The sequence below is a fragment of the Camelus bactrianus genome, chromosome 1, assembly GCF_048773025.1.
Source record: "Camelus bactrianus isolate YW-2024 breed Bactrian camel chromosome 1, ASM4877302v1, whole genome shotgun sequence".
NCBI lineage: Eukaryota > Metazoa > Chordata > Mammalia > Artiodactyla > Camelidae > Camelus > Camelus bactrianus.
This window is the reverse complement of record NC_133539.1, coordinates 81,716,804-81,741,662: the sequence shown is the minus strand read 5'-3', so window position 1 is coordinate 81,741,662 and position 24,859 is coordinate 81,716,804. Positions and strand designations below refer to the sequence as shown.

Sequence of the window (24,859 nt, the reverse complement as noted above, 5' to 3'; positions counted from 1 at the left end):
AGTCCCTTTTCACTCTTCTTTTTTTTCTTTCACGCCTGCCTCTTGGAAACTAGCTACTGGTATTTGCAAGTAGCAAAAAGAGTGGGACTGAGGGGTGGGAGACTTTAATCTGTTGTTTCTCTTACTGCCCAATTACGCTTGCTGGATCTAGAAGGTTACAGATATCAGTAATACTGAGCATGGATATGAGGTGACAGCTACACGGGTAGTCTTGGTATGGTCCACATGCCAGGGAGTGAGAGAGATGTTCTAGAATGGTGCAGTGTATAAATGAAAGAAACTGCTGAGCCATCTAGGGATGGATCTGTCCAGATGGTGTTGATTAGACATGGTGAGGACTGGAAAAGGGTGAAGGGTTTGCTTTAGGGACTCATTACGCCATTCACATTGCTGTGGAAAGAGAACAGCAACTCTGGTAGAGAAAGAACATCTCAGACCCTGGGAGGTCAGCGGTTGGGGAGGCACCACTAAACTCTCCTGCATTAAATGTCTCTGGAAGAATGCACAGGAAGAGGATGCAGGTGGTAAGATGGATTTACTCTTATACCTGTGGAATTTTGAACCACGTATTTTACATATTCTAAAAACTATTAAAACTTTAAAGATAAAAAATTGTACCTAAATCTGGAACTAAAATTTAGAAATTAACCTTCCCAGGCTGTAAAGCAAGGGTGCTACATAGTAAGACCTAAAATATAAAAAACAGTAAGAACAAAAGTTAGATTTTCTTTTAACAGTGACATACTCATTAATTCATTGACTATTCTAGCATGAAAATGTTTCTGGGAATGAATATATACAAGAATAGTGTATCCTGTTAAATCAACTTTATTTTTATTCAATATAACTGATGAAGTCAACAGATAAATATATTTTAATATAACAAAAAGTTATAATTGATAAATTTACCATCTACATTTTAAAATATTTCACAATTACTTTAATATAGTCAAAGACTTAATATTTCAATTTTACCCATTTTTGAAATGTAAAATGCACAATTATAATAATACCCATTCTACATATCTTATAATTTTAAAGTTTTAGCTAAAATGTATGAGTCTCTGCAGGTAAAAGCATGAGTTCTCTTATACCTAAGACAAATAAAATGTATTACTAATAAAATGCCACTGGACTAAACAATGCCATTTCAACTATTTCCTTTTTGGAGAGGAGGATAAAAATAGTAGAGAACTAGTAATTTGTATTATATTTTGTAACAAGCACAAGAGTGCTTATTTATAGTAGGTATTAACCACAATAAAGAATTCCTCTCAAGAAAGATCACAACTATGATTTATGATAAGCTGTACAGTCATCAATGACTATAATTTATGTTCAGAGTTTGTAAGATAAGCTTAAGTCTATCAATACCAAGACATAGTTTTAGGGACTTTATATAAGTAAAGGAACCTCTCTTTCAATTGTAAAATTGCTTTCAGCCTGTCCTAAGGAGAGAGGAATAGTGGTGGACAGTAAAGTTTGGCAACAAGTATGTTTTTAGCAGGTGAAAGCCGCATATGCGTTGCTGTAAGATGCATCTTTCATGTGAGGAAAACGTGCTAATTAGATGGATACAGCACTTTTCAGGCACTTGACCTCACTTGGTAGTTAAGTTGGTGTTTAGATATCTATTTAATGGAAAAACATTGAATTATATAGGACTTCAAGCTACAGAACATCTGTGTTCCGTAAGCTAAATCCAATGTTCCCTACTAAAATCAAATAATGCCATATATCCAATTCAGAGGGAAAAAATTTAAGGGATTAAAGTTAACAGATTGAATTTTCTCAATTTTAAGATTTTGCACAATAAAATTTTTTAAGCCTTTGTTGGCTGTTACCTGTCTGAATGTTAGGAGAAAAAAAGGCTTAAAAACTATGAAATATTATGCCTAAATGATACCAGAAGATTTTGAACTATTGATCAGTTCAATATAATATACTGTTTATGGAAATATGCTTACAGTTTGTACATATACTCCTTAAGAGCCATATTTTCTCAAAGTAAATTTGTTCCTAGTTCATATTACAGAACTCAATATGTAAACATTTTAATGTACCAAAGAAAAGCACTATGAACTTTTGTTCTGTTGTCCCTAAATATGTTTGAGAATCACCATATCATTGTCTGGCTCTAAAGCTATCTTTGGGGTCCATGCCAAAGAATGCTTTCAGATATATCATTAAGGATAAGGTTCTAAGATAAGACTACCAAATTCTATTATAAAATGAAAAAAATACGGTAAGAGTATAGATTGTTACCAATGTTCCCATTTTTTCTTGAATATTTAGCATATAGTTTATATGTGTTGATATTAAGGATTTTTTATTTGTATGTATCACTGTATTACAACTTGGGAAAATTTTGCAACATACTTTTAGGCAGTTAGCTTTAAAATAATGAAACTTCAGCTCTTAGCACAAACAGCCCTGAGAACAATGCATTCAAATTACAGCTCAACTAGAAATAATCTAATTGAGAAACTTTAAAGTACAAAAACAAATTCTGGAAAAGTTGTAAAATAAAAAAAAATTACCAACATTTGAGGCACTACCAGACTACAGTACTTTTAAGAGTTGGAAGGACTTTGTAAAAAGAACAAACATACAAAGCTATGTGTGCACGTGCACACACTCACATTGTGCTATAATGAAAAACTGTATCCCCAAACTTTATAGTCTGAACATTTTTTTGCAGCATCTCCTATTAAAGATATCATGCTCTGGCTGCAGGAGACTTTTGGTAATTGTTATAAAGCATTGGTACTGAATTTTGTACCATAAATGGAAATGGATTCAAGAGCTTGGTTAGCAGTAATTTTAAGTGACTGACAGCCCTTGGAAGGGAGCATGAAAGAAATATCATAATTATGTTTATGATGCAAATGCTAAGTCAAAGTAGCAATAATTTGATCTATTTCAGAGGGTATACAACTTCTTAGCAAGTAAGGTATGACAACGTCTCCACAGTAGAGATAAAATATGTTGTTCTAGAAAGAAACAAATATTCCACTTATTACCATAATATTGTATATAAATTTGTGAAATGCCTGCAGACAGGTGTTTTCACTGTATAATCTATCAATGTGACAGTCTACCTTCTATACATGGTAACTTTGATATTTAACATTTGCTACAAAAGGGTACAACAAATACTAGGAATCAACTTTTAACATTTCTGATGTCAAAAAAGAATGAAGTCACTTCTATTCTGTTAAAAAATATATGTTTCCCTGCTTCCTTTTAATACAGTTTATAAAGCTTTACTAAATGAAATATTTTTCGAGAGAAATATGTATTGACTTATGTGAAAATAAACAGTCCCATGTCTTTAAAATCTATTCTTATAATTATATGTCAGAGGAGTATTTATACTTCATTATAGTACTTAAAATGAAATATTTATGCATAAATAGCTTTTGCCATTCAAGGTATGATGACAGAGATGCATTGTTACAATTTAATATAGGCTTATCTCACAACTGAAAATATATTTATGTGAAGTTTGACAAGTTAAGAACAAGGGCATGCTAATCTAGAATTAATACTAAACCAGAACACTAGTATGGTTAACTGGGGTCATCTGAGTGACCAGCAAGCAGCACAGACTGATAACTTTCTAGAGTTCTTGTGGGTAACAGTGCCAATCAGTCGCACGTAAGGTACACATCACAGAGTGCTAAAACCTAAAGCAGTATGTAGCAGATACTGAAATGGAATACTGGAAAGAATTTAGCCTAATTACTAATTGTGCTTCAGATGGGCAAAAGCTAAAATGTTATACTAAAAATGACTGGCTACAACCTCAATATTTTTTGTGCTTTAGAATTCCTCTTGCATTTCCTTAAAGTACCGCTTCTTCTCCAAATGGGTTTGCTGAGGCCAATACAAGATTTAAAAGTATGTGAAAATTAAGTAACTAAAACTTTGGGATCTTCTGTTCTTAATGCTATTTCGAGTCACTGATGAGACCAGTTACAGCATGACACATATTTTCCTCTAGACACTAGGTACAAAGGCCTTTTAGAGGTCAGAGCATGATGGAAGAAGTCTTACAACCAGTCTTAGAGAATGAAGGTATTACTGAAATGTGATTTTGTTCTAAGTTTCACTGCAATATTATGATTGTTATTGAGTCAAAGGTCCTCACAAACCCTGTGACAATGTCTAGAATTCTGGAAATAAGAGATATATGATCCAAAAGACTAAACAGAAATGTAGCAGAATCACCTAAAATTCTTTCTTGAATAATTCAGTTTATAGAATTTTTCTCTAGTTATATTTCACATATGGAACTGAAATAAGTCACATGATAACCAGATAAAATACATATACTTCTTAAGTTAAATAATAATTATCACATAAAGTAACTTTTCTTCCATGATTCACTTTCACTTTGGAAAAAAATAAATTGAACAAATGATCCAAATCAATTTCAAGTAAGAATTTCCAGTTTTTGTCTGATAAATAAATATTTTGATGTTAAGGAAGCCTACTTAAAAATGGTTGGAAAGGAGTGACTCCTGCAAACACTAACATTTATTCAACATAATTGGTAAAAAGCACTGCATTGTATCCTGTAAACCAGGTCACTCCTTTACATACAGAGAGAGAGAACACAAGTTAAAAGCAGAAACACAAATAGAAAGAAACTTTCTATTTTTATGCTGATTACAAAATCCTCAAATAAAACCCTATAGATTAAGCAACTCCCTTTGCCACTGTCCTGTGTCTTCTTTACAATAAGACTTGCTAACAGTCATGTAGCAGTTTAATGCCTCTGTCAAGCACAAGCAAGAACTGAAATCACCATAATACAGGTTAAGTCTGCCAGCAATTTGGCAAAGAAAGACCAAGGTAATACAGGTGGCTGCACATGGCTACTAAGATTTGACACTTTTTGATAATATGATTTTGGTTTAAGGATCTATACTTGCCACACTCAGGCTGAAGCTGTGACAATTCCAATCCATGATATTCTATGATACTAAGTTTGAAATTACTGCAGAGCAATTCAACTTAAATGTGGTACGTCAATACCACTAGATGCTACATTGTTTAATCTAAAACCCTGGTTTACTTATCATTTAACTAAAATTCAGGAATGATCTGCTCAGACAAATCACATCTGCCAAAACTATCTTGTCTGTTTCTTGGGCTTACATACTGAAACCGCAGGAATGTTATAGGAAAGACACCTACAAAATTAAAAAACAAAAGAATTATACACCTTGATTATTTTTTGAAATTACTAGTTGCCTGCAAAACTAACTCAGCACAATTTCAAAACAATTAAAAACGAAATGAGGTTGCTTATGAAGGCCATAGCTTTGGTGACAACTTAGAACCAAACTTTAGATCTGCAGTTGATCCAGACCTAAACAGTTTGCTGATGCCTGATGTTCCCATTTATTTGCAGGGCTTTATGGCTACAGCATATTCTTCACTCATTGCACACATGACAGATACCTAGAAGGGGAAAATGCAGGCAAAAGTTATTCAGAAGGCATTACATACATAAGAATATACATAAATATACCTAAGATATATTTAATTCATTGTACACTGGATATATTTGTAGATACTTTATACATATTGACTTTGGAAAGAGGTGTTCTAAGACCAAATAACTTACTTTCTTTATAGTTTTCTAAAGCAGAATTTCTCAAATTGTGGTTTTTAAGACTTCCAGGGAACAGGGAACATAAGAGCTATAAATGTTTTAATACTAGAGTAATCACCTTCACTCTTTAGTATTCTCATAGCATCCTTTCTTACCCTTAAGAACAGTTCACGCTGATCTTCAAAACAAGTTTGGGGCTGACACTGTCTATGTAGCAAAAAATGAACTTTGACTCTTTGGTAATGGGTCTCTAAGGGGATACTGGGAAGACTGCCTTCCAGAGATCATTTTCAACATTTCAGCAGTATTTAAAAGCTATATTTCACATAGCTTTTAAAGTTTTTATAGAATGGTTTAAAAAAGCAATATTCCCATAGGTCTTTACCTGTACATCTTCACCTGCATTATATTTTCCTTCTATTTCTTTGCCTAGTTCACCTTCTGGCAGCTTAAGATCCTCACGAACTTCACCAGTTTCTGTCAGCAGGGAAAGGTAACCATCCTGAATGCATATCAGCTATTGAAAGAAATTATAGCATTTGAATCAATTAGGTTATATCTACTCCTTTGTAATATTTACATAGTTATGTGGCAATCCACATTAATTTGTACAAGAACATAGTAATACATTAAGAAATTTTTGGTGCTTGAGAATGGTAAACATACAAAAGCATGAAATAGGTACAGACAAAAAGTGTAAGTTCATTCCTCCCTGTACTCTCCCTTCCCCCAAATCTCTGCATTATTAAACTGTTTAGGCTTTAAAAAAGTAATTTATTTATTAAAATTTTTTAATCAGTCTTTTTTGTTGTTGTTGTTGTTGGGGGGAGGTAACTAGGTTTTTATTTAATTTATTTATTTTTAATGGAGATACTGGGGATTGAACCCAGGACCTCGTGCATGCTAAGCACACACTCTACCACTGAGCTGTACCCTCCCCCCTAGTTTAGGCTTTTTTATTGTGTATCCTGAAGCATTTATATTTATGGACACAATATAAATACAGTTGCTTAAAAAAATGAGATATTGTATTTTTCAGCAAGTTGTTTTCACTTAGTGTGTTTTAGAAATCTTTCCATATTGGAAAATGTGGCCCAACCTTAGTCTCTTTAATCTCTTCACAACTGCATAGATATACTGCAACTGAGTTAACCATTTTCGCACTAATGGGCATAAAAGTTATTTTCAGTTTTTCACAATTACAAAAACCTGTGTTTTATAATTTGATTATGAAACAAGCTGAAGTGGAAAATTTTAGGTCTCCAGCTCACTGCTAACAACATTAGATTTTTTTTAAAAGACAAACACTAGCTTATTGATGTCATTAATGAAACAAAGTCATCACATAGTTTTGATATCATTAAATTTTTTTCATTACAGGTATAAGCAAATAGGCAGGCCAAATCCATTTATTCTAAAAGCATGTATGCCACCAGTGTGCCTAGAATTCTAATGGGTTTTATAAAAAGCAATCACCCAGAATACCAAACATCTAGTAAAAAATGTATAAACATTATACATCTTATGAAAATAAATTGCAATAAGATAAAATTTAAAATTTCAGAAATAAAACTAAGCTATAGAAAAATAAAATTAAATAATAAAAATGAAGTATTTCATCTTACCTAAATTATTAAAAAAAGTTCAGATATAGAGAAAAGTTGCACAAATAATGCAATGAAATCCCTTATCTTTTACCTAGATTTACACTTCGTTAACATTTAACCACATGTGCACTTTTTCTCTCTCTGTATATATGGAATATATAAATTGTATACCGTACATATTCTTATTCTTTTCTTATTTTTACTGAATCATTTGAGAGTAAGTTTCAACCATTATGACTCTTTAGCAATAATACCTCAGTGTGTTTTTCCAAGAACAAGGACAGACTCTTATATAACCACGGTTTATTTTTCAAAATCAGGAAATTCAATATTGTGAGCATATTATTCAACATATAGTCCGTATTCAAATTTGCCAATTGTCCCAATATTGTATTTAATAGCAACTTTTCCCTCTCAACTCCAGGATCATGACTTGTATTTATTTGGCTGTCATGTCAGTTTAGTCTCTTTTAATTTGAAACAGTTCCTGATCCTTTGTCTTTCATGACATTGACATTTTTTGACGAGCACAGGCTCACTGTATTATAGAAAGTTCCTCAGTTTGAGTTTATCTGTTTCTTAATGATTCAGGTAATGCATTTTTGGAAGGATTACTACATAAATGATGTGTCCTCAGAGTATCACACCAGGAGGCCAAATGATGTCAGTTTGTCCCATTACTGGTGATATTAGCTGTGCTCACTTGGCTAAGATAGTTATCTGCCAGCTTTTTCTACTCTCATGGTACCATTTTCCCTTTTATAATTTTCAATCTTGAAAAAAAAAAAAAAGCTAATGGTTGCTGAGTTCCAAGCATATTTCTGGGCAACTTTTTCTATTTCCCCTCAAAGCCCTCTCTGATTCTATAGAGTTAGAAGGAGAGGATGGTAAGAAGACAATTATATGTCAATTCTAAATATTCCTTCTGATCCTTCACCTTTAAACAAATCTACTCAATTGATAACTTTGAGGTGTTTATGACTTTTTTTTTTTTTTGGTAGTGAGAACAATCATTTTGTTAATAGCAAGCAAGGAAACAGGAGAGGGCAGGGTCAGAAAACTTGTAATATAGGAGTCTGGCAAGCAGTGGTGTACCAACCTGCTGAATGACATATGAAGTTATACCATACCCCCAAATACCAGTATCAGAATGTGGTATCTATTATATCCTACTAAAAGAATCCAGTGTACGGTGCTATTTCTCTCCATAGGGCTCCTTGGAAAAACACATACTTCCAGGTCCAGGATAAGTATACAAGATGAGAATGCATGGTGCTATCAAAGACCACTAGGTCTGTATCAAAGGAACTCAAAGAGCTAACCAGAAAAAGGTCCCTCTTGCCAAAGATGGAACAATTTGGGAATTGATAAGGATAATAACTACAATGGATTGAAACACAAATGTGTTTAAATGCTTCTATTCAAAGTGGAAAAAAAAATTTCATTGGTCATCTTCAGTAGATGCAAGAGAAACAACTAATTCTGAATACTAATTAAAGGGGGAACTCATGCATTTATATTGGCTTTCCTATTATATACTGGACCACAAAGTAAACAAAAAAATTGATGAACTAAAGTTTATAGAAGTGTTCTGGCTTTTTTTTTTTAAAGAATAAAATTATTATTTTGTCTCTCCTAATAAATTCATGGATTGAGGCAATGATTACCTATGTAATAACATCACACACAAAAAATCAGACTTAACTACCTTGATGGTTGCACAGAACATCACCTATGGAATTGTTCTTTGAAGAAAAAGGAGGAAGAAAATAGAAATCTAAAATGGATCTGATCAAGACTCTACATCTAATTTTCAATTTTCAGGAAATATATGGGACAAAGGAACATGTTAAACAAGGAAATGCAATTAGCAGAATACAGACTGTGGGGAAGTCTACAGATCAAATGATCTAGTTTCTTCATCAAAAAATGAGAGAGAGAGAGAAGGGAGGAAGGAAAGAGAGAAGAGAGGGACCTCAGGGCATGTAGGAGAGAGGAGAACCTATAAAACAGATTTAAGAGATACCTCAACCAATTTCAACATGTGGACCTTATTTAGGACCTGATTTAGACATACTATAAGACAAAAAAGTAACTATCACATCCAAAAAAGTAAAAAAACAAAGACAATTAGGAAAATGCAGATATTGACTGGATATTTGACAATATTAAGGAATTATTAATTGTAAGGGTGCCACAGTGTGCTTTGATTTTGTTTTTTACAGTCCTTATCTTTAAAAAATGCATAATAGAATATTTACAGATGAAATGATAAATGATATAATATGTGGGATTAGCTTCAAAATAATCAGGTAGAGTGTACAGGAAATAAAGCAGGTGGTGGGATACAGATGAAACAAGATTGACTATGTAATGATAATTGTTGAAGCTGGCTGATGGGTACATGAAGTTCATCATATTTTGAATATGTCCACAATAAAAAGTAAAAAAGAAAAATGTATATCAGAATTCTAGAAAGAGCAGTGTAGCCACTAAATTGCTGGAGACACAGGGAACTGAGGAAGAAAAGCATGAACTGAAAGGAAAGATGGAGAAGAGCTAGTAACTGCAGATTCTGTCCATGATGTGGTCAGAATAAGCACGAACACTGAAAAAAGGAGAATTATGGAGAACATTTTTGCCTGTATTTGTATTATTGATATACAACAGCAGGAGGCTGGAGATGGCATAGCATCACTGCAGGTGCCTTCTTAGCCCTAATTTCTGAATTTAATTTTATTTTATTTCTCAATCTATTCCAAAACAGATAGACTTTTAGGTAAGACCTCCTCCCTTCTCCTTCTCCGTTTCCTCTCCCCCTAGCACTCTCAAGCTACTTCCTTAGAGCTGCTGGTCCCTGGGAGAGACTGAATGCTTGATCATTGTTACCATACAACTCAAGCAAATAACACTATCATCAGCTGGAGTGTTATCTGACCCACCAAGCCATGAAGGTGAGTATGCACGGCAGCACTCCATCATCAAGCTGGAATAGCATACAGGAGGTCAACCTAAGCAGATCCGAAAGGCATAAACAAGTTGTATGAGAAGTAGCTCAGACTCATAAAGGACCTTCTTCTGCAGTATTAACAGCTTCTCCCTCAGCTCATACCAGTGGCTTTCTGGGGAGTTGCCTATGACCAGATGACTGAAAAAGAAAAAAACTAGGATTGGTCTCTAGGTGGTTATGAATGGTCTGATGAAACTATTCAGAGGTGACCCTGAAAGATAGTGGGGGTGAGAAGAACTTCATATACTGGATTTGAAAGAAGAGAGAACCAGAGGTTTGGATTTACACTGATTGTGGGCAATGGCTATGAGTCTGGATGGAAGGTCAACAACACTGAAAGAACAAGATAGGAAAATTGCTGACAGTAAGGTCTGGGGAAGTGGTATGTGGAGGGATCTCTCCAGAAAGTTAGAGAATGTGTTCATATGAATGCTTACCAAAGGGACGCACTACAGAGGAGGTGGACAATTAGGTGGACAAGATGATTCTGTCTGTGAATGTCATTTAACTTCTTTTTGTAGTCATCCCAGTCCTTGCTCAACTGGCTGATGGAACTCCTGGCCATGGTGGCAGGGCTCAATGACACAGGTTTTTTCTCACCAAGGCTGATCTGACTACAGCCATTACTGAGTACCTCACAGTACAGAGTCCTTGATATGGCACCATTCCCCAGAGGGAACAGCCAGCTGCCTGGTAATACTGTACTCCTTCCATGACGGAAGAGGTGGCAGTTTGTGCTCACTGCAATAGATCTTTACTCTGCATGTAAATTTGCCTTCGATGCCTGCAGTGCTTCTGCTAAAATCTCATCTGCAGATTTATAGAATGTCGCATTCCCGTCAGTACCTCACATAGTATCATCTCTGGCTAAAAAATTCATTTGACAGGCAAAATAAAAAGATAACAGGACAACACTCAGAGAATTCACTGGTCTATTGTACTCCATCATTCTAAAACAGCTTGCCTGTGTGGACTGGCCTAAAGAAGACTCATCTTTGCCACCTGCTGGATGATATTATATGGACCTGGGTGCTGTTTCACAGGTTACAATACATTCCAAAAATGGTACTATTTCTCCCATAGGTAGAATACACGGGTCTAGGAACCAAAGGTAGGAGGCTCTTCTCCCTATTACTCTTAATGATACTGTAGCAAGTATTTGTTTCTTGTCCCTGCTATGCTGGGATCTGCTGATTTAGAGGTTTTCTATTCCTAAAGAAAGACTGCTTCTATCAGGGAACACAAAGATTCCACAGAACAGGTAAAAATTATAAAAAGACTTTAGGCACAAATAATTCAGAGCATCATTAATTTCTTTGTTGTTCTATTTTAAGTTGCAACAACAAAATTCAACTCCATATCTGAAAGGCATATCACTTATTTGAAGAATATACTAGGATTTAATACTCATAGTTCTGGCAATTCACCAAAGATCCACGATATATACTTAAACATGTCTTGTACTGGTAGGATTTCCTTCTGAAAAAATGGTCTTTAAATGACAGATAGAACTTTGTAAATACAGAAAAGGCATTTAACTTGGGTTGTGGTGCACATGAACACAGAACTTTCTAAGGAAATATGATTCAAGTGAGTACCAGAGTTTGAACAAGCATGTCTATATTTAAGAGTCTGGGGATTCCCAAAGGTGTTTGGGTGCATTTGTATTTTACATGATCACTGAGCCTCAGACAACAATCACTACTTTTGGGAGAAATGATGGAAATGAGCAATTCTAATCCAATATCTTGGGGTGGAATTCAGGAGACAATTTTCTTTCATTCTGAACTCATTTTAAAACACATAAAGTTAAAACTGTAAATATTAATATGTTTCTTCCCCTAAACAAAGACTTACTTTTTAATTATTATAATGAACATATATATATGTGTGTACAAATACAAAGGACTACATGTAGCCAAATAATAAGTAGGAATTTAATCAAGGCACTTGGATAGGTGAGTGAAGACCACCATAGCACAATAAATATAACCAGAAAGGTTCATAGAACTAATTTTTTAAATGAACAGAAATAAGTATTCTATGGTGACTTGATAATAAAGGGATGTGATCACTGAGTACCTACTATGCAAATCCTGTTCTAAGAATTGACTAATTAAACCTCACAATGATTCCATGATAAGTTTATCATTCTTATCCCTATTTTATAAATAAAGGCAGGTGAGAGGTTAACTGACTTGCCAGCAGAAGTCACGCAATTAGTAAGTGCCAAAGCAAGGATGTGGGCCCAGGCTGTCCTGCTTGAGTCACTGTCTTATCCACTCTGCAACACAGACTACACACCAAGGCTGGGACTAGGGTGAGGCAAGTGAGGACTCATTTTGGGTGCAAAACTTAAGATGGCACGTGCACGTGCGCACCCCCCCCCCCCAAAGTGATCAAGTTTTAAAATTAGAATTAATGCAAAAATTCTATGGTGAACAAAGTATCAACATTTTAAATAAAGACAGGATCAGAATTACTGATTTTTCCTTTTGACTTAGGCCTCCGTGTGGCTTGCCATTGTTACTGGTCCTGTCTTTATTTAAAATTTTGTGCTTGAGGCAAGGGCTTCACTCATGTCATCCCCCTCACCCTAGCCTAGGCTCTGCTATATCCCAAAACAAAACCAAAACCAAATTTATTTTTTATGTTAAATCTTGAGCTCCAATCAATGATAGGCTAATTTGATCATAGTAGTTATCTGAACTACTGATACCATCTTTCTGAAATAGTCAAAGGCAAAAGCATTGTATATTGAATGAATATTAATGAACAGTGAATATTCAAAGCATTCACATGTTAGTATGAAAACAGAAATCCACTTTTGGCAAGGAGAAATTCTATACTTAGCCTTAGTTGGCTGCACTATCTTTATCTCATCGAATAATCATGTATGCCTTTAACAAATGTTTATTGAGCACCCACTGTATGCCATGTCTAAATTGGGTGCTCTAAGAATAATGGAATGATTAAGTGGAATTTTCATACCGGAAAAGGGGAAGCAGGAAAGAACTACTTTGTGGTACATATCTGCTTATGAGGTAATTATAGGGTAGATTTTTTCACTTAATCCTCATATTATCCCTGCTTTGTAGATGAGAAGACTGAGGCTCAGAGAGGTTGAATAATTTGCCCAAGGTCACCCAGCTAGAAAGTGGCAGAACTAGATCCAAACCCAGATCTGCCTTACTTAAAAAAAAAGCAAACAACCCACCTCCAAAACCTTGCTATTATTATACTAAGACAATTCACATTTCTACAAAGACTCCAAAGCAACCTAAAAATGTTTATGATAAGTAGGAAAATGAAAATATAAAACTGCTTACTAGATTAAAACTGTGTAAAATATGTTTACATGTGGACAAAAAGTAAAAGGAAATCATTGGATAATTGCAGTTAATGGTAACATTTTTAAAGAATTATACAACACAATATAAAGTATAGAAAGTAATCAATTTAAATTGGGTAAAACAAATCCAGGAATCACATTTGCACTTTTCACTATGCAAAATGAATAGAAAAGAGTTCTATAGACAGTATGCTTGATAAAGAAATTGAAGACTTTCAAGAAGACTTTAGTTAGGATTAATCTGAGCTCCCACATCCTATGAGGTCAATGGTTTGGTTGCCATCAGCACTCCAAACAACAAAATGCTATCATTAAACATGACTTATCCAACTGTGTAACTGGAACTAAAACTTGCAGTTTATACCTATAATTTAACAAAAGGTCACAGCATGGTCACTGAATATAAATAAAACAATTACAAAGTTTTTTTATTTTCTTTACCATACTCAGTGACCATATACTTTATCCTTTGTATTTATGGCTTTCAACTTATTCTATTTAAGAATACCAAATTCTGACACACATTAATATACAAAAACTTGCTGGTGGAACATGAAGTCCAATAAGTTCTTAAAAGTCTTAAGTCTGGTAAGGGAAAAGAAATACCTGGGAAGGAGTTATCTAAACTTGAAATAATCTACAGCAAAGGGAATAATAATTTAACTAAACATTAAACTCACAATATGGAGTCACTTGTTCTGAGAAATAATAAGTGTTCAAATTTTTATAAATGCAAGAATGTTAAAAGTGGCAAACTAGCAATCATCCTAGATAAGGCACAAGTGTTAAATATCAATATCACTATTTCTCCAATTTCTAAGCTAAGTGGTAGCTAATAGTTAGAAAAACCTAGAAAACTACTTGTGGGTGTTATTAAATTACAATAGAGAGCAGAGGGTATTTGCACCTTTAAGAAACAAGGAGAAATTAGTACTTACTTGATAATCATTTCTCTTAATATTTGGAACATCCATGTTGTGAGTAGAAGGGCAAATATCTTCATACTTTTTGCCCGTGAAAATATCAATGCCAACAAGGTGAACCTAACAGAGAGGAGAGAACAGGAAACCTGTTTAATCTTTGCCAAGGTATCACTCATTACATACACAAGAGCACAATACCAACGCTGATTATGGCAGATTCTTTCTGCTTCCAAGGTCATCTAATTTTACTTTCTTAAAAAAAAAATGTACTGGTCATACAATTGAGAAGCAGTGAACAACTAAACAGTATCGTGACATATCAAGCAAGACCCAATAGCAATATACAGTTCAATTCAATAGTAAAGTGCTTAAGAAAAATGAAATTAGGTTTCTTAGAATGATGTTAGAACAAGTTTTCTCATTTGTAAAATGAATAGATTGCCTAAATCACTAGGATTCAGGAAAGTTTCAGTTCCTAGTAAATGAAACATAAGGGCCCAGGAGGGAAATGCTACCTTTCAGTATTCAAACAGCTGATCACCCAGTAATTATGGGATGAAAAAATTGTGTTATTATATACAGTTGTAAGTACAGAAACCTCATGTTCTGTAACGGAATGCAAAGGATCAAAATCCCAATGCCAAGACAGTCCTGGAAGGGCATTTACCTTGGCATGACCGTGCTTTCCAGTTTTCGAAGTTGACATATCCACTATTTTGCATGGTCGTCCTTTGAGCACCACGAAGCCGTTTTTGCGCAGGGCCGAACACTGCATAGGGTAAGTGCTGGAAGCCCCAGCATCTCCAGTAGTAAAATCAATTTCATCCGCCATGGTAGGCTGGGGGAGATGGTTGCTTTTCTGAAGGAACTATGCAAAAAGTTTGCTTGCTTTTTAACAACTGGCATGCAGGCAGGCAAACGCCTCATTTCGGATAGGTTACGAGCCAAGCATCATGGATCTATTATTTTTGCATTTATAGAACACCCACCTATAATAATGGGGACTTTCTAACTCTGGCCTCTACAAACTTTTCCATCCACTAGTCGGGAGGTGGGAGGGAAGTCGCAGAAGAGCTCGCTGGGGGTGGGGGATACCCGCCCAAGGCGTTCACCTGCGCTGAGGGCTGGAAATCCCGGCCCCCACCGTCCCATCGCAGGAGAAGCCAAAGACCTTTCCGCACCGCGCCGCCCGCCCTCCGCGCCGCCCGGATCCCCACGGCGGGGGGCCCAGCCCAGCCCAGGCCGCACGTCCCCGCGAAGGATGAGAATAACAGGACCTGGCTAGCAGCACCCGGCCCTTTGGCAGCCGGCGCGCACTCCTTCCCCCAGCCGGCCGCGCCGTCACCCCGACCTCTCAGACGCCCCCTGTCCTGCCCGCATGCCCGGCCCGGCGCCGCACGGGCCTGAGCCCTGGCGGGTCCAGCGCTCGCCTCGGTCCCTCATCCATCCTTCCTTCCATTCTCGGTCAGAGCTCGGCTCCGGCTGCCTTCCCCGGCCCTGCCTTGCTCCGGTCCCAACCCCACCAGCTTTTCTGTATGCCTTCACCTTTCAGCAGGGAAAGAGTGCCTTTCGCTTGCGCACCCGCGCCGGTCCCCTACAGCTGCGGCGGCGGCAGCGGTGGCGGCCGCGGCAGTTCCGAGAGACGGGGCGGGGCCGCCACACTTTCCACACCCCGGCCTCCCCGCCCTTTCCCACCCCCACCCCAGTCCCACTTCCGGGATAGGTCCCGGCGCGTCATAGGAACCGCCCTCCCGCGCTACCATTGGCTATAAGGCTCTCGAGGCCCCGCCCAGTCACGTGAAGAGTGCCCTGGCAACCCCACGTGCTGCGGATTAGTGCACTTCCGGCATGAAGAGCACTTTCTGGAGTCCGGTTGCTGAGGGCAAACTCACTGGCGAGGAAACTTGCTTCCTCAAACTTTCAGGTTCGTTCCTTGCGTTTGGGTCCCAGTCGAAGGTAACGGGAAGCAAGCCGCTCACTGGTTGGCCCTTGCCCTCAGGTGCGTGGTGGTTGTCACGTGACAGCTGTCAGAACTCGCGAGGCGCTCGAATTCAACGGATGTCCCTCGTGGCTGTGGAGGGAACTTTGGGTTCCAACTTCTGTCCCAACATGCAGCCCTACTTGGCGTTCAACACCACGCTTGTTCCTCGAGGAAAAGCCTGAGTGAAGTATTTTATTACCCGGCTCCCGCTGCTGGCTCCGCAGGGGACCCTAGGTACTCATAAGATTCTGGCAGCGACTGCCACTGGTGGCCCGGCCGGATCAGCAGAGCACTTTGGGGTGGGAACTCCGGAGACATCCACGAACTAAAAAGCAACTGTGAAATTACCTAATTCACTCCTCACACCAGAAGCTGTTATGGCATGGTGGAGGCGAGTGGTGCCTAACTCCTACTGCATCGTCCAGCAAAAAGATGTTCTGCCAAACTCAGCTCTTCCTTCCTTCTGGCTTTGGCATTCCTTCCAGTTTGAGGTATGTCCGTACCTCATTAAATGAGCAGTTGGGTTGTCTTGGAATCAACCTCGAGCCAATAGCGCCTTGAATAGGATTAGGACCAAGGTTCTTAAAAAGAGATGCTTTCCCCTTTTCTCACTGGCTTCACAGCCCACCACATTCTCCTACTTAGAGGGGTGACCTTTACACCCCAGTTTATGTGGCCCTGAGATTTTGTATCACTATTTCATGAAAAATCCCATTTCTCACATTCCTATGTGGCACTATGGTTTATTTTTTTACACAGACATTTCACACATGTTGTCCAGTCTAACCTTTACAATAAGCAAGCGAACTCCCATAACCTGAGCTCAGCTGCTAATATGTGAAAGAGCCAGATCAGAGCTCTGGTTCATGAATCCACTCTGCATTTTCCTTATGCCACCTAACCTTTACCTGTCGTTTATTGTTAGAATAAGCACCAATATTTAAAAAGTATGTAAGCAGTTAGTACATTAAATGTTTTATGTGCATTATTCCTTTAATCTTGACTGTTACTTCTTCTTTAACCTCAAATTTGTTATGATTTATGCAAACTGAAATTTGCCCTTTTTAATTATATGAGTTTTGAAAAACATAGGACGTTATATAACTACCACTATGATCCTATAATCAAGGTATAGGATATTTCCCTTATTTCAAAAGTTTGTGCCTCTTTCTGGTCACTTCTCTCCCCTACACCCAGCCCTTGGCAACCTTTAGAAACTATCTGTTCACATTTTTAGTTGTGGAAAAAGGCAGAGAAATGTTAAGCAATTTGCCCCAAATTACATAGCTAGCAAGTCAGAGAGCCAGGACTGAACTCTAAGACAGTTTGGCTCCACAGTCATTATCACCATATACTACTATATGTTACCTGTATACCACCATATACTGCATTCTCACAAGATTTGGACTGGAATCAAATGATCTAGCTCATTCATTCAACAAATCTCGTAAAGTTGCTGGAACACTGAATTAGCAAATACTGAACCATTGCTCCTAGGGGAAATAGAGAGTTATGTTCCTGTGAGCCTCTGGTCACAACATTTTAATCAGCTAACCAACATATTGCTTTATGTGTATTTCTGTTTGAAGACATCTTATTTAATATATATTGATTAATTAGCATTTAACTCACAGCCAACAGCAGCATAATTTATGCTCAAAGGATGCTTTTGTAAAACATATATGTTCCCTATAAGGCACATCACAGCCTTCCTGAACTTAGAAATACTAGATGGCACTTTAGTACTGTGCTTGGCGACCATTTTAAACAGCAAAATCACTGACACAAAAATGACAAAAGTCACAAAAATGTGAAAAAGTGGCACAAATAGACTGTGAAAAGAACACTTGTTTACAGTTTGATAGTTGAAACAAGAAGGTAGAGCATTGCTTTGTTTGACCTCTGCTAGGAAAATATGTATCGGATGACTCAAATCTGCTGTTCCGTTAATGTCCACAAATGACCGTGAAAGCACAGCAAGTATTGATTTTGGGGTTACAAGTAAATTTTAGTGACTAGGCATATTCACAAATATGGCATCCATGAATAATGAGGACTGACTGTTTTTATTTTAGTGCCCTCAGCAGTGAGATTACCATGTTGACCAATATAGCCCCTTGTTCTTTAGGTGCTTGCAGTCCAGTGCAAGATATAATGAAGCAATTTTAACAGGTACAATAAATGCTGCTAAAGAATTTACTACGGGGTGCTGGAAAAAGGGGCTTGGTCCTCCTCATCTAGTCTAGGTATTGTCCAGTTGAAATATAATGCAAGTCACATGTAATTTTGAGTTTTATTGTATCCACATAAAAAAGTAAGGATGAAATTAATTTCAATTATATATTTTATTTAACCCAATACATCCAATATGTTATTTCACTTGTAACCAATATAAAATTATTAATAAGATAATTTTTCATTTTTTATACTAAGCCTTCAGAATCTGGTGTAGCATACATCTCAGTCCAGACTAGCCACATTCAAGTGTTCAGTAGCTATGTATGACTGGTGGCTATCATATTGGACATCACAGGTCTAGGAGATTTTAACACTACTTATCTGGGGACGATATCTTAATTTGAGATCTGAAAAATGAGTAAAAGTTAGCAATGATGAGGTATTTGGAAAAGGCATTTTAAGCAAAGGGATTAGGAGTACAAGGGCCTATAGCTCACAGAATTGTGGCATCATCCTGGACTGCATATGGTTTAGTGTCAGTGGTGTGTATTCTAAAAAGAGATGGGTGAATATGGATTTTCTCCCAAGGGCAATAGAGAAACATCGAAACAGTACACATAAAAAATGACAAGACAGTATTTTTTAATTAGAAAGTCCTTTCTGGTTGTGATAAGAATTAATTTTTTTAGGGTGATAAAATGTTGGAAAAACAAAACCAATAGTAAGGAATATTTATGTTGGTGAACAAAGGTGGTGACTATGAGAATACAGAGAAGACAGATTCAGGAAAATTATAAGGGATAATGCAAAGAATGTCATAATTAATTGAATGTTGAGGGTCAAAATGTGAAGGGAGACACAGGAAGTAAAGAGGAAAGAGTCAAGTTAAAAACTGTGAAGATTTGTTGGCACCATTTGTTGTGATAGAAAATATAAGAGAAAAAATAAATTTCCAGGGAAAGTTGAGTTCATTTTTGGGTAGATCAAGTTTAAGTTTCCCGTGGGAGAGAGTTATATTTTAGAGATAAACATTTATGAATCATCAGTATATAGATGTTGATTAAAGCTAAAGCAAGAGACTTACTTCAGTTTTAGGGACACACACAGACTGAAAGTGAAGGAGTGGAAAAGATATTCCATGCAAATAGAAACCAAAAGAAATCTGGGGTAGCTATACTTATATCAGACAAAATAGACTTTAAGACAAAGACTGTAATAAGAGACAAAGAAGGTCATATAATGATATAGGGGTCAATCCAGAAAGATGATTAAAATTTATAAATATTTATGCACCCAACATAGGAGCACCTAAATTTTTAAAGCAAATATTAACAGACCAAAAGGGAGAACTAGATAACAATACATTAATAGTAGGGGACTTCGATATCCCACTTTCACAATGGATAGATCATCCAGACAGAAAATAATTAAGGAAACATTGGATTAAAACTACCTGTTTGACTAGATGGACAATATTTACAAAACATTCCACCTGATAGTAGCAGAAAACACATTCTTATCAAGCACACATGAACAATTAAATGCTAACAAATTGGGCAACCTAGAAGAAATGGATAAATTATTGGATTCATACAACCTACCAAGACTGAATCATGAAAAATAGAAAATCTGAAGAGATCAATTAAATAAGGAGATTAAACAAATAATCAAAACCTCCTAACAAAGAAAAGTCCAGGACCAGATGGCTCCACTAGTGAATTATACCAACATTTAAAGAATAATTAACACTAATCCTTTATAAACTTTCCCAACAAGTTGAAGAGGAGGGATCACTTCTAGACTAATTTTATGAGGTCAGCATTACTCTGATAACAAGACCAGACTAGGACTCTATAAGAAAAGAAAATAACAGGTTAATAACCCTAGGAAACGTAGTGCAAAAATCCTCCACAAAAATATTAGCAAACTTAAATCAGTACATTAAAAGGATCTATTCCAGGGATGCAAGGATGGTTCAACATATGTAAATCAATCTATGTGATACACCACATTAACAAAATGAAGGATACAAATTATATGATTATCTCAATAAATGCAGAAAAAGCATTTGACAAAATTCAACATCCAGCAATTCTACACTTAGTTATATACCCAAGAGAATTGAAAACATACATCCCCCCAAAAACAACTTGTACACCAATGTTCATAACAGCATTATTCATTATAGAAAAAAAACTGTTTAATTTATCCGTTCATCATCTAACTGATGAACAGATAAATGAAATGTGCTATTCCATATAATGGAATATTCAGGAATAAAAAGGATTAAAGTACTTATAAATAGTACAATATGGACAGACCTTGAAATTATGCTACATGAAAAAAAGCCAGTCGCAAATGGCTGCATGTTGACTGATTCCATTTATGTGAAGTGTCTAGAATAGGCAAATCCATAGAAACAGACAGTAGATTCGTGGTTGACAGGGCATAGGTGTTGGGCAGAATAAGAAATGACTGCTAATTGGTACAGGGCTTCATTTAGGGTGATGAAAATGTACTGAAAATAGATAATGTGATGGTTGCACAACTCTGAATATATTAAAAATCAATGAATTGTACATTTTAAAGGGGGAAATATATGGTACATGAATTACAACTCAATAAAGTTGTTACTTAAGAAAAGATAAAAAATAAGGATCAATACTCATCCACTCAGCATAAATAATTTTGCCATACCATAGTGAGTCCTTTTGCCAGCCTATTCCTTTTATGTGTTTTACATGAAAACCTCCATTTGTTGTCATGAGTTTCCTGAATATTAATAAAAAATAGAAAAAATCAATATATTTCACTATATTAACAGAAAAATATTGAAAAACATATGATCATCTCAATAGATACAGGAAAAAGCATTTGACAAAATTCAATACCCATTCCTAAGAAAAACATTCAGCAAACTAAGAATACAAAGGAATTTCTTCAACCCAATAAAGGACACCTGTGGGGGAACAAAAAACAACTAACATCATACTCAACAGTGAAAGACTGATTGTATTCTCTCTGTATTTCTTTTCTATTGTGCCATAACAAATTGCCACAAATTTAGTGTCCTAAAATAATGCCCATTTTAAAATCACACCGTTCTGTACATCAGAAGTCCATGCACAGTGTGGCTCAGTCTGTTCTCTGCTCTGGATTTTAGCAGGCCAAACTCAAGGTTTTAGCAGGGCTGTGTTTTTTTTCTGGAGATTCTAAGGATGAATCTACTTTCAAGTTCATTCAGATTATTGGCACAATTCAGCTCCAGGCAGTTTTATTGTTAGAGTCCCTATTTCCTTGATGGCTGTTAGATGGAGATTGTTCTTAGCTTATATAAGTCACTTGTGTTTCTTGGCTCATGGACCCTTTCCTCCTTCAAAACCAGCACAATGGCAGGTCAAGTATTTCTTATGCTTTGAATCTCTCTGATCACCCATTCTTCGTCATCTTTCCTCTCCTCCTTCTTTACCATCTCTCCAACTGACTTTTCTGCTTTCTTCTTCTACTTTTAAGGGCTTAAGTAATTATACTGGGCCCCACAGGGTAATCTTCCTAATTTAAGGTAAAGCTGATTAGTAACCTTAATTCCATCTTCAGAGTCTCTACACAGCAGTACCTAGATTAGTGCAGGCATACCTTAGAGATATTTTGGGTTTGGTCCCAGACCACTGCAACTAAGTGAATATCACAATTAACTGAGTCACACAATTAGTTGTTGTTGTTTCCCAGTGCATGTAAAAGTTATGTTTACACTATACTGTAGTCTAATAAGTGTGCAACAGCATCATGTCTTTAAAAGTGTATGTACGTTAATTTAAAAATACTTTATTGCTAAAAAGTCCAACAATAATCTGAACCTTCCGCAAGTCATAGTATTAACATCAAAGATCACTGATCACACATCACCTCAACAAACTTAATAATTATGAAAAGATTTGAAATATTGCAAGAATTGCCAAAATATGACACAGAGATACAAAGTGAGCAAACGCTGTTGGAAAAATGGCACCAATAGACTTGCTTGACTCAATGTTGCCACAAACCTTCAATGTGTAAAAGTGCAATATCTACAAAGCGTGACAAAGTGAAGCACAATAAAACAAGGTATACTTGTATTTGATTGAATAATGAGAGGATGGGAATTTGAGAGGACATTTTTAGAATTCTGCCTATCGTATCTTCTAAGAACAGGAACAAGACCAGGATACCCACTGTAATCACTTCTATTCAACATCGTATTGGAGATCCTACCCATTGCAATGAGATAAGAAAAAGAAAAAGTATACAGATCAGAAGTTACTTTATTCACGATGTAATTATCATCTAGTTGAAAATTCCATAGAATCTATAAAAGGGGAACTAGAATTAACAAGTGAGACTACTAGAATTAGTAAGTGAGGATAAAGGCCAATAGGAAAATCAATTATATTTCTATGTTAGTGACAATTAGAAATTAAACATATTTTTTAAAGGAACCATTTATAATAGCATCAAAATTAAATACAGGGATAAATCCTCACTGTGCATAGTGATTATCTTCCAAAGAGTACAATACAGGAAGAGGGAAAAACAGTGACTTTACAGTGGAGAAACCTATCAACACTACTTCAGCCAGGTGATCAAGGTCAAAATCAGCAGTAATAAAGAAATATTGATAATATGTACCTTTAATATGAAGAAAACATCAATTCACCTCTGTAGTCTTCATCCCTAAACCTATATCCCCAGTCTAATCATGAGAAAAACAGGAGACATATTCCAGTAGAGGGACATTTTATAAAATATTTGACTAGTACTCCTCAAAAATGTAGAGATCATCAAAATAAAGTCTGAGAAACTGTCATAGCCAAGAGGAACCCAAGGAAACATGACATGCAGTATAATGTAATATAATATCCTGGATAGGATTCTGGGACATAAACATACATTAGTTTTAAAAAAGCCCAAGTAAAAGACAAAACCTCAGAAAAAACAAAATGAAATAAAGACAAGCAATTTACCAGATAAAGAGTTCAAAGTCATAGTCATAAAATTACTCAGTAACATGGGAGAAGGATGGATGAACTTAGTAAGAATTTCAACAGAGTTAGAAAATATTTTTAAGAAACCAAACAGAGAAAAACTACAAAACAGCCAGAAAACAACAAAATAGCAATAATAATACCTATCAATAATTACTTTAAATATAAGTGGAATAAATGCTTCAATCAAAACACATAGGATGGCTGAATGGATAAAAAACAAGACCCATGTATAAACTGAAAAAAGACTCATTTTAGATTAAAAAAAAAAAGATGTGGTATATATTTACAATGAAACACTATTCAGCCATAAAAAGGAATGAAATCTTACCATTTATAACAACATGGATGGAACTTCAGGACACTATTCTAAATGACATAAGTCATACAGAGAAATACAAATACTGTATTGTTTCACTTATATGTAGAATCTAAAAAACAAAACAAACAGAACAAAACAGAAACAGATCTGTAGAGAACAAACTGATGGTCGCCAGAGAGGATAGGGGTCAGTGAATGAGGGAAATAGGTGAAGGAGATTCAAAGGTACAAAATTCCAGTTATAAAATAAGTAAGTCTCAGAGATACAATGTACAGCATAGAGAATATAGTCAATAATACTGTAATAACTTTGTATGGTGATAGATGGTTATTAGATTTATTGTGATGATCAGTTTGTAATGTATATAAAGGTCCAATTACTATATTGTACACCTGAAATGGATATAATATTGTATGTCAACTTTACTTCAATTAAAAAATAAAAAGGAAAAAATCCGTATTCCTAAAAATTTATTTTCACATTTAATGTTTGTTTTATGCTAATCAAAAGTGTGAAACATATAAAACATAGACAAAGTTGGAGATGTTTAAACACTTTATGGTATTTAATAAATACATACAAAATTTTATTTTATTTTTTTAATTGAAGTATAGTTGATTTATAATGTGTTAGTTTCTGATGTACAGCAAAGTGATTTAGTTATACATGTATATATTCTTTTTCCTATTATTTCTCATTATGGTTTATTACAAGATATCAAATATAGTTCCCTATGCTATACAGTAGGACCTTGTTCATATATTTTATATATAGTAGTTTGTATCTGCTAATTCTAAACTCCTAATTTATTCCTTCTCCACCCCCTTTCTCCTTTGGTA

At 35.8% G+C, this 24,859-nt stretch overlaps 1 protein-coding gene across 2 annotated transcripts; it reads right to left on the bottom strand.

Moving 5' to 3' along the window:
- Nucleotides 1–812: 812 nt before the first annotated feature.
- On the bottom strand, nucleotides 813–16,205 carry EIF5A2 (eukaryotic translation initiation factor 5A2). Of its 2 annotated transcripts, none has more exons than XM_074367905.1 (5): nucleotides 16,064–16,205; nucleotides 15,186–15,386; nucleotides 14,534–14,638; nucleotides 6,012–6,143; nucleotides 813–5,472 (listed from the first exon to the last, which is right to left on the bottom strand). In XM_074367905.1, the coding sequence occupies exons 2-5, from the start codon at nucleotides 15,348–15,350 to the stop codon at nucleotides 5,413–5,415; spliced, it is 462 nt and encodes a 153-aa protein (XP_074224006.1). In that variant the 5' UTR covers nucleotides 15,351–15,386; nucleotides 16,064–16,205; the 3' UTR covers nucleotides 813–5,412. The 2 variants fall into 2 exon arrangements, with proteins under 2 accessions (XP_074224006.1, XP_074224007.1); XM_074367906.1 differs by having other exon boundaries at nucleotides 15,186–15,356.
- Between the last annotated feature and the right edge of the window lie 8,654 nt (nucleotides 16,206–24,859).

Bases quoted from the DNA above. Each gene is read 5' to 3' on its own strand.
- EIF5A2 (XM_074367905.1), bottom strand. From the start codon at position 15,350: ATGGCGGATGAAATTGATTTTACTACTGGAGATGCTGGGGCTTCCAGC. The intron at 14,639-15,185 runs GTAAATGCCCTT...CCTCTCTGTTAG, and splicing joins GAAAGCACGGTCATGCCAAG to GTTCACCTTGTTGGCATTGA. The intron at 5,473-6,011 runs GTAAAGACCTAT...TTCCCCTTCTAG, and splicing joins ATGCAGGTGAAGATGTACAG to GTATCTGTCATGTGTGCAAT.